The sequence below is a fragment of the Silurus meridionalis genome, chromosome 19, assembly GCF_014805685.1.
Source record: "Silurus meridionalis isolate SWU-2019-XX chromosome 19, ASM1480568v1, whole genome shotgun sequence".
Taxonomy (NCBI): domain Eukaryota; kingdom Metazoa; phylum Chordata; class Actinopteri; order Siluriformes; family Siluridae; genus Silurus; species Silurus meridionalis.
Window position 1 is genome coordinate 15,822,588 of NC_060902.1, and position 17,344 is coordinate 15,839,931.

The 17,344-nt window shown below is 40.7% G+C and overlaps 1 protein-coding gene across 9 annotated transcripts in view; it reads right to left on the reverse strand.

Moving 5' to 3' along the window:
- magi1b (membrane associated guanylate kinase, WW and PDZ domain containing 1b) overlaps nucleotides 1-16,517 on the reverse strand; it is a 130,670-nt gene extending 114,153 nt beyond the window's left edge. For 3 of the 9 annotated variants that reach the window (XM_046874553.1, XM_046874552.1, XM_046874554.1), the window contains exon 1: nucleotides 15,577-16,509. In XM_046874553.1, coding sequence (XP_046730509.1) covers nucleotides 15,577-15,874 — 298 coding nt within the window. In that variant the 5' untranslated portion in view covers nucleotides 15,875-16,509. Of the gene's footprint in view, nucleotides 1-15,576 lie in introns of all 9 variants that reach the window. The other 6 variants (XM_046874557.1, XM_046874556.1, XM_046874558.1 and 3 more) reach the window with 4 other exon arrangements.
- Nucleotides 16,518-17,344: the final 827 nt, after the last annotated feature.

The following is a 17,344-nucleotide window of genomic DNA, read 5'->3' on the forward strand; positions in this document are numbered from 1 at the left end:
AGAAATGAGAAGGGAAAAAAAGGTGAAATGGAGAAATGAAGGAGGAAAGAAAAGCAGAGGAAGAAGATACTCGCTCTTACATACATGCCTTGAGGTATGAGCTCTAATGTACACACTAGATCTCATTACTTCAGCTTTGATTGATCCAGTCAGAGCATTATACTAAAAAGGAGGCTGCTTCAGTCTCAGTCTATTCTGAGCTCCTATGGGGCTCGGTTGTGGACATGGGACATGGTTAAATCCATGTTTCTCTGTTAGTCACAGGAAAGGGGGTGTGGCCTCTGATTCTGTCGGTCCTGGAAAAGGGCCTCAAGCCTGTCAGTCCCAATGAAGGAGGTGTGGCATTTCCTCCTGACAGACCCTCTAAAGGAGGCGTGTCTATTGTCAGCAGCAAAGCTTTTCTCCCTACCAGTACCAGATGACCGATGAGGCCGATATGCCTGTAGATACCAGTGCAAGAGGTAATGCCTTTCTCTTCAAGTCAAGAAGCTTACTGTCATTTAAACCATATATAGCTCACACATTACACGGTGAATTTAAACAATGTTCCTCCTGAACCCTGGTGCTACATTCAACAACAACTCTTGCTAAACCTATTGAGAGACGTGCGTCCAATCAGCCTTTCGGTCTCAGTAAAAGAGGCGTGGCCTACTTAAAAAGTTTTTAAAACCGACATATCCTGTATGGCAAGCTGCATAAATATTACTCTTTTTTTTTTTTATAAAAAAAAAAAAAAAAAAAAAGAAGAGTTGAATAAAAGACTTGATGTCTAATTATTATAATGTGTATAATCCTCACACAGGTCAGCTACTGAGCCTCTGTATAGTGGTGTCTGGATCGTTTATGCTGAAATAATGAGATCTGGTTTGTAAATTTGGGTGTGTGTTTCTGTGTCTGTGTGTGTGTGTGTGTGTGTGTTTTACCAGGCTTCCGAGTCTTTAAGCTAATTTAGATATGAACAGATGTCTCTCTTGAACATTAGCAGCAGTTACATGCTAAGGGAATCCAAAAGCAGGTTATAAACAAACACCATGTTAGTCAGTACTTTATTTTAGCTAAATAATAACCTGCAATAAAAATTGAGAGAGAGAGAAAAAAAGAGGGAGAGGACGTGACGACACACACACACACAAAACCTCATCAACTGCTGGGAATAAGGATTTAAAAAATAAACGAGAGCAGATAAAACGTGTATAGAGGGGTTTTCCCCAATTGAGGAACCAAGGCACAGCTCTGAAACGTTAAAATATGGCTGCAATACCGGCTTTCCTGTGCTTTAAGCCCCGCCAGCAATTTTATGATCTCACTCGGACTCTCTCTCTCTCACACACACACACACACACACACACACACACACTTCCCCTCCCAGCCATAAAAATCTGCATTTCCAATAAGCTCCATGACACATTACCAGCGGTGGGAGGCAGGACACAGAGTCTGGGCTTCTTCTAAATGAAGGATGAGAGAAAGAAAGCAGGGGAAGAAAAGGTCACAGGAGAGATTTTATAACTCTCAGGAGAACATTCATCGACCTGTTGCAGATGGCCAGAAACTAGTAGAAGGTGTAGAAAAGAACAGAATTATAGGAAAGGGTGAGTGCTATAAAAGAAACATCATACAATTATACCTACATGGCTTTTTCAAATGTGCATTAACTGTACTGTCTCTGTAGACCATCAGTTCCTCAGGTTTCAACCCAAATGATCTTGGAACAATTGTATCACAGTTTATCCTGCAATATCAACCTGGGGTCCATTGGACTTCATACCAGCAGCATCACTGTTACTGTAGTTCCTGCACCTTAACCCTAAGTTCCTTTAGTTCCTGCCGTAAACAGTGGGACCATGGATCCTACCCACAATGACCATACCATAGTGTCCTCACTGTCACTTCATTCAAACCAGTCAGTCATTCCTGCCCCTATTTGTAAATATATAATAATCAGTGGTGGATGAAGTTCACATACCATGTAGTTGAGTTCAAGTAGAGATTCACTCAGTAAAATATGACTCTAATAAAAGTAAAAGTGTCCCTTTAAACTTTCACTTGAGTAAAAGTACAAAAGTTTTTGCCTTCAAATGTACTTAAGTATCCAAAGTACTATGATTTATTATAACTATAATGTTCCTGTTATCATTTTTATCACAAGACTCTTTACTTAATCACCTCAGTTTATGTGTAAAGACTCTGTGACTCTCAGCACACTGATCTATTAATAGAATGATATTAAAACTCAAACACTGATAGATTTTTATTAAAAGTGATCACGAGCACAAAACCTTCTTTTCAACTACTTAATAAAAATGGTGTAAATGAGGTCACGTGTGTTGTGGCGAGTTCAAGTCTGGAGTTTCTTCATCATTTATTCCTCTGTAAATGTTCTGCTTGATGTTGAACTGATGCTGAACTGTATGTTGGTGATCAGTAGATACATCAAGCGCCGATCAAAACAAGTTCATAACAGAGCGAGCGCTCGACACTGATGGGAGACTTTCTGCGTGTTTAAACAGTTAAATATTTGTCCCCTCATAAATAAAAAGAAACGACATTTCGTAAAATGTATTTGAGTAAAAAGTAAGATAGTTGACTTTGAAATGTAGTGATGTAAAAGTCTCCCCATATAGAAATACTTCAGTAAAGTACAGATACGAAAAAAAGCTAGTTAAGTGCAGAAACAAATTTCATTTACTTGGTTACAGTCCACCAACGATAATAACCACTTGCTGAACACCACAGCCCTGTGTCTACCGCCCCCATGCGCACAAACTACCGATTCATGGAAGTTTTCATTACAAACCCAAAGCCAGCTGTTAACCAAGCTAGAACTATGAATTTGTTTCCGAAACGTCCAATGACGCCATGTAAATGCAAGTTAGTCTGTTTGATGCATTGTTCAGCTTCAAACTCATTGAATTTAATTACCTCGACGCAGCCACATGGACCGGTTCTGATCTGGCACCGAACGGAACGCTTCAAATCGTGCAGTTATTTACTGGAAAGTCCTAAAAAAATGGCCGAAGTGGATAAATGTATTTCATTAAATCTGCTCTCGGAGCAATTTTAGACTCTGCTGGTATATTTACCCCCAAAAAAAAAAACACACAAGGAAGAAAAGAGCCGATTTCATTCTTGGCAGGTGACCACAAAGGCAACATTTGCCAATGCCAGACTCCATGCCGTGCTGGGAACAAGAGAGTGGAGGTATATTAGCTTTTTCTCGTCGCGACTCATATTGCAACGACCTCAAACGGTATGACATCATCAGTTAGCCTCCAGGCCTCAGCAGAAATTATGTCTGATGAGGAAAATCACCTCCCTGGCCTTTATTGCGCCTCCTCCACTTCTGTAAACAACAGGACTAGCTCTTTAAAAACATTTCCGCATGACCGAAGATCTAGCGATGAGGAGGATGAGGAAGTGTTTACGTTACAGCTCTGAGGCAGGGAAAAGCTCAAACCTGACATACGGTTCATCAGGGGTATTCGACTAAAGATCGCCCTTTGTAGGTACAGTAAAATCCCTGGTTACTAACATATATAAATAAAAAGCCTCAAGACTGACTGGTGACTGGGGCTGCCTATGAAGTCAACTCAAACAACCTTCAGGCTTTAATCGTGTGCATCCGGTACACGGTTCCATTTTTAACATCGCACGCCACCCCATATATCAGTGCTGGCTCGTCTCCCGTAGACACACGTCTCTTCGTAATTGTAGTAAATCCAAGACAGGCCTGTCTCATGTTCTCTGGATAATCATGACCAGCTGGGCGAGTTGTCCACCAAAATCCAGCATTTTTTCTATAATAAATGACAGTGGTTTTAGAGTCAGATCGGGTCAGACGTTCATTCATACTTGTGAGAAATTACAACCACAGGGTGAGCTGTGAAAGCAGAGAGATAGGATCTGAAGCCAGAAATAGGGTTTGTGATGGGATAGGAGTCGTTGTGACGTGTGTGTGTGTGTGTGTGTGTGTGTGTGTGTGTGTGTGTGTGTGTGTGAGATAAAGTCAGTTTCTCTCCAACCTGTCTGACCGGTTGAAGCAGAAGTGTCGGCTTTGGAGGCGAACCAAAGCACTGTGTCTGTACACAATGTGTACTATCGACAGCACCAGCCTGGTTTTAATGCACACACTTTCACTTTAAGTCAAATGACAACAGGGAAAAGACAGGGAAATAGGACACAGCCGAGCAAACTTGAGTAAATGAGTCAGTGAGTTAGAGCTTTGAAACAGTAATGGGTCAAAATGGAGGTGGAGAGAGACATCGTGTCTCTCATTATTTTTGTTTTTTTAAAACTTGCAATATAAATATGGATGCGTATTTTTATAGTGAAAAGAAAGAAAGAAAGAAAGAAAGAAAGAAAGAAAGAAAGAAAGAAAGAAAGAAAGAAAGAAATCTCCTAGTGACTGTCATTCCCTATGGTTTATTTGTCCCTAGTTCTTCTGAAGAACATTTTAACCGAGACACATATGATATTTTGTTGCTTTTATATGAAGAGCTGCTTTAAATATTCACAAAAATTTGAATAGAAAAATAAAAGAGAAAGTGTATATAGTGAGGGGAAAAAAAGGAACTAGACATGAGAGAAAGAGAGATAAAGCAGAGAGTGAAGTAAACAAAGGCGTCCTTGTCGAGAAAGCGGAGATAAAACCTGAGTGGAGTTAACCAACAGGGCCGGATTCCTGGAGTTCCAGGCCATTGAGATGCGTAAACAAGTTACAGGAATGTGGTCCGGCGTTCTTCAGGGAAAACTTCCCCTATACCTCGTACTATACGTTTCAAAAGCAACAGGTGACTTCCTTAAGATTTAAAACGCAGACGAGTAGTTCGGGGTCAGGGGGCTTCCTCGGGGGTACAAATTGGGCCTTTGGTGCTGTGATTTGAACTTCGAGCCTTCAGGGCACAACTGCAGACATTCACACCACAGATTATTGCTAGAGACCAAGTAATAAACAAAAACCCTGAACCTTTTCTTTCTTGTTTGTTTATTAGTTAATATTCTTCTCCTCATAATATGGTTAGCTACAGACCAAACCATTGGTGTGTGAGATTTGGATATATTACACACACACACACACACACACACACACACACACACACACACACACACACACACACACACACACACATATATACACAGTAATCCCGAACATCGATTCCAGCACATACTGTTACATTCTGTAGCAGAACATGAAGCCCTCCACACAGTCAAGATGACAACTACCCTGCTGAGGAAGCTGAAGGTGATGGAGAGCCAAAGTATGTCTCCAGACCTGAACCCTATTGAGCACCTGTGGGGATCTTCAAGCAAAAGGTGGAGAAGCACCATGTGTTTAACATCCAGCAGTTTAGTGATGTCGTTATGGAGGAGTGGAAGAGGATTCCAGCAACAACATGTGCAGCTCTGGTGAATTCCAGGCCCAGGAGGAGAACTTTGAGAAGTGGAAATTCTTAAAAGTGATGGCAGGATTACGGAGCGTAACAGCAGAACTGCTGATGTGAAGTGACTCGGTGCTGCTAGACCACATGAAAGGCTTTAAACTCGACGGCTGTTCTGCACGCGCTCAGTGCAGACTCAGGAAGGGTGTGTGGAGTGGCGAGAGCGTGCACCGGGTATGGTGGTTGGGTTTAAAAGTTTGCTGGGGTTTGTGTTAGATGTAGGTTTTACATCAATTAAAGCATAGTAATGTGTGCGTGTGTGTGTGTTTGAGCCTCCAACCCAATCATGTAAACCTGTCCATCTTTACAGCAGACGGTCCCAAAACAATCGCTCGCCTCCCATCGCCATGGCACCCGTCGCAATGGTGACAGAGGGACAAGACTAAACAGCGCAACTGGCCCCTGACTGATAATTAACGAGACTGGCCAGCGTATTAGCAAAATTACTAGGTGCTAACAAATACAGAAAGCGACGCAAAAACGAACGCATGAATGGAAATACAGCAATGTAACGAACCTCTTCGGTGGAGAATACTGACTTCTGATTCGCATTTCATGAAATCATCTAGTGAAAGCAAACAAACAAAGCCAAGTAATGTCCCGTGAGATGTAACCATAGCAACAAACATACAATAGTGACCAACCTAGAATGAGTGTTAGCTAAAATTATTCTAATATTACTTTATAAAATATATTATATATTCTATTATAATAGCAGACAAAATAAATTGACACACTTGACATATATAATAAGCGATACTGTGACAATGAATAGAAAAATTTGGCAAAAGGAAGAAAACGGTAATTTTTTGCAATTAAATAAACAAAAATTATAAATAGGAGATGAAGAGGTAGTAAATTTACACCAGTCAACATCAGAGTAGTTCGAGAATTATCTTTCGTCATCTGTAACCTTCCAGATATAACCCTTACTCACTGCACGTATTATAGAAACCGAACAAAATAAAAAGCACATTTAAAAGGACAAATTTTTACACTGAAATTGTCCCTATTTTGATGGACGATCAACACCTAAAGTTGAAGCTACGAAGACCGACAACAACATTCCCAAACGCAGATCCAAAACAGATTTATTTAGTATACGAGTGAAACCAATTCTTTGTGACGAACATTTCTCGATATCCAAAATTTCTTCCAAATGAACTGCTCGATGGACAAAACCTATTGCATGACCGGATCTTTGTGTCTGTCGTACAAACACTCCATCATCAAACTAATCCTCTTGATCCTAAAGAAATCTTTCCTCTTTCACACACTCACAGTCCCAACCTCCTCCCACTTTTCTCTTGAAGGTCTCTCATGTGGTCAGGATTCCAGCTGACTAGTGATTAAAGGGTTGGAAGTAAAAACGAATGAAAGGAACGTCCAGAAGCACCTTCTCTGGACGTGCAAATGCCTTGAATTGAAACAACGTGTGCCAGAAACGACGAGAGCATGCCCAGGATTTGTGGTCACTTTTTAAATACATTTCTCCAGGGTTTAGGAGGCGAATTTATATATATATATATATATTATAATTTTCTTTAATATAATTATTATAATTATTATATTTTTATCACGATAAAATAATGTATTGCACAAGTTTATCATGATAAACATATACGAGAGCATCGTATCGACCAGCTGTAGTACAAATGTTCTAGGGATTGGACGTGATTATCCAGAATTCAGCTCAAATTCAATAGATAAATTAATTATTTAAGTAAATATCACCAAGAAACCCCATATATTTAGCTGAAACTGGACAAGGTGAATAAAGACAAGATGCAAAAAAAATTCCTAAATAATGCTGCAGAGGTCATAGGTCATGTTATTTGGTGATGTATTCAATTATTTCCTTAGACATTCAGACAAACGGGAACAATTTTCTTTTTTGCTAAACAGAACAATGTGCGTTTCTAAAACGTTCCCTAAAAGCCGCTCCCTTTCCCATGTATGCGACCTCGCATTGTTCAGATTACGGTTGTGTTTCGATAAACAGTACCGCTGCCTATGGTACTTTGTGTGCGTGTGGGACTCGTATCAAGCCGTATTTCGCTCTACAGCAGAATTACAGTTTGTGTTGAATCCAATTACAGTTTCTTTCCTGGTATCGGAGTTTGCTTTTCTAGTAAGAAATGTTTGCTAAGAGATTTTTCTCCAAGCTGGCTATAAAGGTAAGCCATTTTATCTACACTATGTGGACAAAAGTATTGGGACATTTGACCTTTCCAGTCATGTGTCAATTGTACAGGATGCCTTTGGATGCAGAGCATGAAATTTTCCCTTCACTTAAACTCGAGGAGACCCAAACCTGTTTCAGCATGACAGTACCCCTTTGCACAAATGAACATATGCTTCACAATTTTTGGAGTAGAAGATCTCCTTCTACAGAGCTTCAATCCTATTGAACATTAGGATGAATTGGAACACTGACCCCAGGCCTCCTCACCTACATCAGTACCTGACCTTTCAAACACCCTGCGGTTGAAAGAATATCCACAAATCTCCGCAACTCTAGTGGAATATCTCGCCAGAAGAATGGAGGTTATTGTAACAGCAAATTAGGACTTGTGTGGAATAAGATGTCGAAAAAGTACATACGAATCCTATGGTCAGGTGTCCAGGTGGTTAAGCTTTTCTATTTCAACACATTTCAAAAAATGACTTATTAAATCCAGACTGTGTGTTAAATCTTGTCTACAGTTCCCTATTTACTCTGTTACTATAGAAACCATATAGCATTAAGAACAAGCACATTGATAAACCATGAATACCATCATGTAGTGTGTGGGGTATGACTCCTAGATTGTGCTCCACATAAGTCAAGCCATATTGTGCTTGCGTCCTTTCTCCTTCCAATGGAGTCGTGAAAAGCTTTACAGGTCCGCTTTAGTACTCCGTGATCCGCTTTTCAATTGGCTAAGCAAATTAGACACTGGATTTGGGCGTTGTTTGTCTGTATAAACATTCCGGACCTGCCTGACCCATCTTGAGCCCTGCTTTTAAAGAAGATCTCTTTAACTGGAGACTACTTGCTATAGCTGAGGATGGTTCCACATGATCAGTATACACCGACACCAACTTTATGCCCACTTGTCTAATATTGTGTTGGTCCCCCTTTTGCTCCCAAAACAGTTCTGACCCATAGAGCATTAACAGAATGAACAACTTCAGCAGTTTGAGCTACAGGAGCTTAAATTCCTGACTTACAACCTAGAAAAACCAAGAGTTCCTACACGGATTCTAAGAGTGGTCTCGTCAAGCCAGAGTTTCTCACCAAGTATTCAGAAATACTTGAATTGTGACGTCTAGACCCAGTCGTCTAGACGTCACAATTCGTCCAACTGGCTCAAATCCTCACGCTCGCCCATTTTTCCTGCCTCTAACACGTCAACTTTGAGGACAAAATGTTCACTTCCTGCATAATAAATAAATCCTCTCAATAACAGGTGCCACGATGAAGAGATAATCAGTGTTCTTCATAATATTATACTGTCATAATGTTATGCCTGATCGATAGAAAGATCCATGAGGTTGATTTGGAGGGTTAAATACGGGAACCAAGATGGACTTGGACTGTGATTAGTGTGGAAGGTTTGCTACAATGGCTTGGGGCATAAACAGATTTATATTTATTGATGGAACTATAATGAATGGATATTTGGGGTCACCCAGATGACTCTGGTTCCTCTCAGGTTGTCTTCCTCATACAATCTCGGGAAGTTTTTCCTGGCCACTGTCGCCACTGGCTGTTTTATTAGGTATAAACGTACAGGGACTAATTTACAAAACTGAATTGAATTGATTGGAATCGAATGGAAAAGCAAAGACAGTCATGAAAATCTGAAAGTCGGTCATGTGATGAGTGGTGAAACACGAGACGAAGACATAAACCCACTCGCCCGTGACAATTTTATACCTAGCGGCCTAACGATTGATCGTCGTTTTAAACCGTTTTGTGCGTGTAACAAAATGTGACCTAAAAGAAGGCAAGGCTCTCTTTACACCACAACAGGAGGCTAATTAGGCAGAGAAGCTCTTTACAATTTAATGTTCTCACTCAGCAAAAGCTTAAACATAGACAAAGCCGGCGTATTTTAAACTTGTCAGTGAGTGCAAACATGGCGACAATCGACTCTTAGCTTCGCAACAGCGGGCACATTATTTCCCTGTTAACAGAAGATCTAATGTTTGACAGGCACAACAAACCAGAGTCAAGATCGACCTCTTTGCTTTTTTGTAAACACAAAGCGAAGAAGTTAACGACGCGAGGTCGAAACTAGCACTTCCTTCCTTTTTTTTCAATCCTCAAAAAAGCACTAAATAGAGATACCCAGGAAACAAAAAGGAAGCAGAGAAATGTCTGGATTTAAATAGCAGGTAATTTCCCCTCATTCCTTAGTTGTAGCCAAATTTTAGTCAAATCGCTATATTTATCTAGATGCCGTAACCTGTAATTCCCGACCTACAACGTAGAAAAACCAAGAGTTCCTACACGGATTCTTAAAGTGATCTCATCAAGCCAGAGTTTCCCCCAAGCATTCAGAAAACACTGTTGAAATAAAAGTATTTGAGATCAACAGACGTATCTGTTTGCTTGTTGTTACAAATAGAGAGTTTTTTCCCAATTTCTGAGGTAAACCTCTAGAGAGTTCAGTTAGCACAGTGTTGGCACAGAAAACCAACAAAAACCTTTTTCACATGGAGAAAACAGCTTTTCTAGGCATTAAGAAATACCAGCAAACAAACAAAAACAATGCCCGCATGTATCCACTTGCTTTTTATCTCCGTTTAACAAACCGATACCCTGCGAGAGCTGCTAGTTTTAGCAAGCTTAGCCAGAATATTCTTCCTAAATATCACACGGTTGTTTAAGTTTATTATTGGCAAACAAACAAAATATCTCCCTGTACAGGAAACCCTAATCAGACATGAGAATCAGAAATTATGAGCTATTTATCAAACAAGCCTGACCAATGTCACTGTTCCAGTGATTGTTTTCCCGTATGATTATTGATGGCCTCAGTAATGGCCTGAATCTAAAGGACAACATTTGAGATGCTAGCATAGAACTGCTAAGCAGCTGTTGTTTAGAGCGTAAAGTCTGAACAAGTCGTTGTTTAATTAGAGACAACATGACACCCACTGGGTTTATCCCATTGAGATCCTTGGCAGGGACACACACACACACACACACACACACACACACACACACACACACACACACACACACACAGAGAGCAGGTTTTTTTTGCTCTCGGCTATTCCGCTGATAAAGAAACCAGGGTTGGGTTTGATCCCCTGCTAATTAAACCCAGGTGCTTAAAGGAAGTGCACCATGATTATGATTCCAGCTTTGATACCTGGCTTATGGCTATTCCGAGCAACGACGTACTGATGATATGGAGAGGGGAAAAGGTGTATTAGTTATATATGATGCGAGAAAAGCCTCGAGAACCAGCCACAGAAGACCACACATTTACGAGATGAAATCGCCTGCGGATTTGCCTGTAGTGTAAATCAAGAATGGGCATGGCCTTCCATTATGTTCATTATTTTCAATCATATATCAAGATGCTAAAAATGCTTGATTCCTCTTACACAATTATTTCCCAGTAAAATGATGACTCCATTTAGGTTTTGTCCATTTCTAATTACGTTTGCGATACAAGTTACTATATATACACAGTATAAGCAGCTGTGACAGTCGTTCCCTCACCAATCTTTTTGTCCTCTCTAATAACGTTGAAAAAACTTCTGATGTTGTACAATGTTGTAACTATAGAAATGGTCAGGTATTAATACAAAACCATGGCAGCAGGAACTACCACAGAGCTGCTGTTATAAATCAATAAAACAGCACAGTGTTATAATGCATTCAAACGTAACTCAAGACTCTTCCATTACGTCATTTTTTCACTCGTTCAACAGGATTTAGCGTGATCCCAGAGTAAACAGCCGAATCAGACAGGTTAAACAAACCCCCGCGTCAGTTCCATACTCCGGCGTCTCCGCTGTAATCCGAGCGCGAGGCAAAAATCCAGCATGCAAAAAAAAACGCCCCGTTTCTAATCAGGTGGCTTAGGGTTAGAGCGTTGATATGGGATCTGTGGGAGTGAGCAGGATCAGAGGATCAGGTTATTAGTGCTAATGTGATTTTAAACTCAGACCTGGAGACAGAGATCCTGTGTAAAACTAAATACTCATTTCATAAACTAAAAAAATTTTTTTTTTTATTCATTTAATCAAATTTCTCATTTACACTCAAATTTAAATTGAGCTAGCTTAAAAATATAGGAAAAAAACTCTATTATATATTGTTTATGTTCAATTGTTTAAATTAAAAATATTAATTGTATTACCAAAAACAAATAAATAATAAAAAATACATATCAATTTAAAAAAAGTTTAATAATGCATGGTGTAGTTTAATAATTTTAAATAAATAGAAATTTATAAAGTAAATATATACAGTACAGTATAAACAGTACAATATTTTTGAAAATATGTATATTAAATGATTTAATTCGATGAGTATATAATTTGAATCAGACATTTAAATATATACTAGTTATAAATACAACTTTTATTAGTTATAACAATATATAAAAGAAAAAAGTCTAAAATTATATTTAAGAAATGTTTATAGACTGTGTATATATATATATATATATTTTATTTAATAAATTAGATTTACAACCCCAAACTCTAAATGTGCTAATAAATACCAGGCATCATGAAAATGTTAAGTCTGGTAAGCGAGACACCGTCTCCGATATAAATCCGATACCTTAAAAAAAAAACAATAACACATTTTTTTTGTAGATTAGGATGGATTTTGCCTGAAGGGTCACATGACCACTCATGCAAAGTGGCGTGCTTGTTCAAAGCTTGCGCGGCCCTGTGATTTGCAAGTCAATAGCGTTGATATTGTCCATTGCAGACTGGCAACAAATGACGACGAGTGAAGGGTCAAGCGGTGTGAAACCGAGAGTGTTCTTGCGGTGACGGACACGACTTCGTGGCTGCCTGGATGAAAAATGATGACTGTGAAAGTTACTCTGTCACCGGGAGCGAACCTTCTCCTTATAACTTGTTTTTTATGACTTCATTAGGACGAGGATTTCAAAAGTAAACAGTCAGCAGAGAGGGAAATCGATAAACATTAATAGGTGTGTTAGTTCTCCGCACTGCAGCCGCTGCGGGCTGAAGCAGCCTGTGTTTATCTCCTTAAGTATAGAAGATTACAGCCGAGGTCAGGTCATGGCATCCCTACTGTAAACTCCACTGTAAACTCCTCTGTCTGTGTTATGACTTTCAAACACTAAAGAAAATTGAATCCAACCAAACTGAATCCATGCCATCAGCTTGTGTTTCCAATATTACCCACAATGCTCAGAGAGTGTTGCATTTTGTATTTAGTCGAGCAATGTGCTGGCGCTTTAGTGCTTTATTCTGTCCTGTTCGGTACAAACTCAAAATCTTGTTCGTGGTGCATTGTATCGATGTCAGTAAACACCATCAGACGTTCAATGTGCCTCAACAAAAGTGTGTCTTTTACCTAATGTTTTTTTACATGAGTGATGACTCTGGCACTGCTTATTAGCTTAGTTGTGTATATTAACCGATACTGCTAGTGAAACTGGGCAAATTTGCCACGGAGACGTTTGAGAGCGAAAGAACATCACTGGAGGGTGATGAGAGATCAGAAAGACCTTTAACGAACTCAACCTCCGAAAATGTCGAAGCCATTAGGCAACTCGTGCATGATGACTGTCGGCAAACAGTCCGCATGATCTCAATTCCGCACCCACCCTACTCGCCAGATTAGGCTTCTACGGACTTCGTCCTCTTCCCGAAGATGAAGATGCCGCTCAAAGGTCGCCATTTGACACCGTCGCGGAGATCGCAGAAGGTGTTTGACAGGCTTTGAAAAGAAGACTTAAAGGACGTTCAACGTCGTTCAGCTGCGTTCTTGCTCTTTTTTGTTTTCCGTAGCAAAACTTTCTGAGAGCACAGATTAAAAATACAGCAGCAAATGAACTCGGAAACCAGACATCGCATCGCAAATGACTCGATATAAGTGCCACGAGTCGATAATAAACGTTTGTGGAAAGATAAGGCAGTAAACCAAACCCTTGCCAAACACGTTCTCTCAATTTCCAGGCATGGTGTAGAAAAGCGAAACTAAACACCGGGTTCCTGCGGCCCAGAGACAGAAATGGAAAGAGAGACAGAATGTTCGAACGAGTGCCAGAGGCGCTGCGAGAACGTGTGCTTGAAGTCGACTGGCACCGTTCCTGATATTGTCTGAAGCCCATGTGGTGAAACGGGGCCGAGGGGGCGGGGCGCTTTAGCTTCGAGCCCGCTTCATAACTTAAACCATGTGATGAGACGGGGGTCTGCAGGGAGCTGTCGCGCACTTCGGCGAGAAAAAACCCGACACAATACGCGCTCTGTGCTTTCTCTGTCCGAGATTTACCGCTTGTTCGCAGACATGCGACCTGCTGAAAAGATTTAGAGCTAAACACAACGGTGGAGAACATGAGCCTCGCAGCGTTGCTGTGGATTTCTTGGGAGAACATTCGCTCTCCAATTTTTGGGACTTCATGAATCAGTGAAACGATATGTGTAGATTTGGACAAATATCAGATCTGAGGCTGATTTGTAACTCAAACAAACATAACCTCCAAAACACACACACATCACATTTGATTCCTCCTCCTCAGGAGCATTTCTCTCAAAACAAGCCTCATGTTATCCTCTATGGAAGGTGTAGGTCACAGGTTGCCCTCCTTAATCCTGGGGAATCCCCACTTCAGGGTTTTCCCTGCACACCCACTTCAACTCCAAAAGATAGACGAAGGGTTTTAGGGTAGACAGGGAAGGGATTCTGGTCTAAGTGCTAGTAGGAAGCTCAAACCGAGAACCTTTAGGGGCTTTTTGGTTGTCTTTCTGGTTCTGGACTTTTCCTAAAAAGCTTCCAAGAAGAGCATGTTCCCAGAAGCGAGGAACCTTTGAGTAACCCACATAGATTTTTTTCCCTCACTAATAGACATGTGTTGGTGATTAAAGGCCCAGACGGGTATTTAAGAAAGATGCTAAATCTCAGAGGTTCTCCTCAGAGATTTGGTCATTTAGTTGATCCCAACATGCTTGAATAGATGCCTTGTAGATGTAGGTGATATAACTGTTAATCTAGAACCTACAGGCGTCGCGCAGTTCTCTCTTTTAGCTAACTAGTATGGGTTTTGTAAAAATTGCTGTCATATCTGAAAGGGTTCAGGTAAAAACGTCTAGACGTGGACTTCAAAGGGGCAGTTCAGGAAACCTGAAAAGGTGATCAGAAAGCATTCTGGGTTTTGATAAGTTCCTTGTGAAACACTTTCCTATGTGAATGGTTTCAAGTAGAAGCTTTTTGGTAACAGATCCACTTCTAGAAAAAAAGAAACAATTCTAGAGTTTAGTTTGTACAAAGAACCAAATGGTATCTACTCGAAGGTTGTTCAGTCATGCTTCTTTAGAAGTCCTTGTGGGTTTTATGTAGTCATTTCTGATTGGTGGCTCGCTGCATGTTTGTTTTTATCGACTGATTTCACAAAATTAATTCAAATATTTGACTTTGAAATGGAATAAAATTCAAGTAAAAGTCTCCCCAGATAAAAATACTTCAGTAAAGTACAAATGCATGAACATTTTACCTCCAAGTGCATGTTCAGTCCAAACAGAACCCTTTCAGAGGTTATAAAGGTGGAGATCTGAGGCCTATAAGAGGTCCTTAATGCATTTATATCTTCTGGGCTAAGTGATTAAAAAGCGCAATATAGAAGCTCTATGGGTTCTTTAGTTGTCACACTTGGGGAACTTGGGGAAGTTCATAAATGTGCCAATCAAGAACCTTAAGAGCCCCTCAATAACTTTATAGCTTCTGGAGTAGGTGATCAAACGGACCAATCTGGATCCTTGGAATCTGGAGATGTTCCTGTCACCCTGAGAAATCCTGTATGGGTTCTGGGTCGTGCAGAACCCTTTTGCAACCATTTTTTTTTGCATGTTAAGAATAGACTTGGAGCTTGTTTACTCCTCTAGATCCTGAGCTAAAGGTAAACAAACACCAGCGTCTCCTCCGCCTTACCTTGGGGGGCGGTTTTGAGGTTCACGGCACCTCTGGAGTTCTTTACGGCGCTCAGCACGTCGTACAGCGGCAATCCGGACACGGCCAGGGTGTCCACCTCCAGCACCAGGTCCCCCTCGGTCAGGCTGCCGTGGTCGTAGCTGATGAAACCGGGATCCACGCGGCCCACGTACACGAACTCGCCGTTCTCCGCGCCGCCGCGCAGCGGCACATTCACGTCCCCGCGCGCGTCCCGACGCACCGCGCACTCGCGCACCCGCGCGCTCCAGTGGCTCTTTTTCGGCGTCGCTTTGGACATGATGAGGACAGAAGATAAAATAGACAAGAGACACGGGTCTGTCCGGAAACAGGTGGTTATTAAATCCTCCCGGTGTCTTTCTGAGCACGTTTCAGACGCGGTGAAGTTTCAGCGCTATTCCAAACATGAGCTCTGGTTTTCCCTAAAGAAAAAAAAGAAAGAAAGAAAGAAAAAATAATAGTAATAAGAAAGAAAAAAAAAACTCAAGCCATTTTATAATCCGGAACTGAACTTGAAGGAAACTCCAAAGCTTCAGCAGCTGCTTCTAATTAAACACTGCTTTATTCCGCATCTTCCTGCTCGTGAACGCCGGGACGCCTCGCGCGCACCCGTTTCTTTTCTTTATAATTGAATCATTAATTAAATTTCTCTAATTAAGTTATTTCCACCAGCTAGTCCCCCTCCAAAAAAAACCCTTTAATCCTCCTTCTGTTTGTTTGTTAGTTTGTTTTGGTGAACGCCCCTCACTTCTCCTTTAAACAGGTACGACGTCGCTCCGCTCTGCTTCTCGTTCGGGACGCGCTCCGGGACGCTCTGCTCTCGGCGCGGGCGCGTGAGCGCGGGGGCGCGCCGGCTGTACTTTCGGAGAGGCTGTGGATTCCGCGCATGCGCACTTTCATCCCTCCGTATTCCAAAAGGATGAGGATGTTTAGAGTAGGAGTGACCACACGGTCCTAACGCCCCCCTGCTCCTTTTTTTAATTTTTTGCCGCTTCTTGTTGTTGTTCTTGATTTTCTTCTTCTACTTCTTCATCATCTTCAGTATTTACAGAAAAGAGTGAGCAGTGCTCTTGCTTTGCCGCAGATTACAGAGTACCATAACACTAAAAGGTGTTGTTTGTTTTTATTTTGTAAAAAATATAAGTACATATTATTGAGGGAAGCTGCGATACCTGGACAGACGAGCACGTCACGTGACAGACGGGTGAAGCACGCTCAGTTACGCACACGTCACATCAAACCAACTCCTCCCTGCATTTTACCCTTCATTCATTCATTCATTCATTCATATATTCATTCATTCAATATTTTTTTAATTAATTTAGTTATACGTTGATTTATTCATTCTTCAAGAAATACAGAAAGAAAGAAATGCAGAAAGGAAAAAATGCAAAAAGAACAGAAGGAATAGAAATCCATGAAGAAATATAGAAAGAAAGAAACGCAAAAAAAGAAAAAGAATGCAAAAATGGCAAAAGAATAAATGCAGAAAAAGAAAATTCATGAATACATTCATTTATGCTTTCATTCATTCTCCTTTTTCTTCTTATATTCTATTGCTATTATTGTTTTCCGATCATCATTATTAGTTCTTTCTATATATTTATTTATTATATATTTATACCTCAGTGGTTAAGGCTCAGGGTTACTGAATATAAGGTCAGGGGGTTTATGCACCAGCACCACCAAATTGCCACTTTTGGGTCTTTGAGCAGCGCCACTTATCCCCATCTGCTCCAGGGGCACCGTA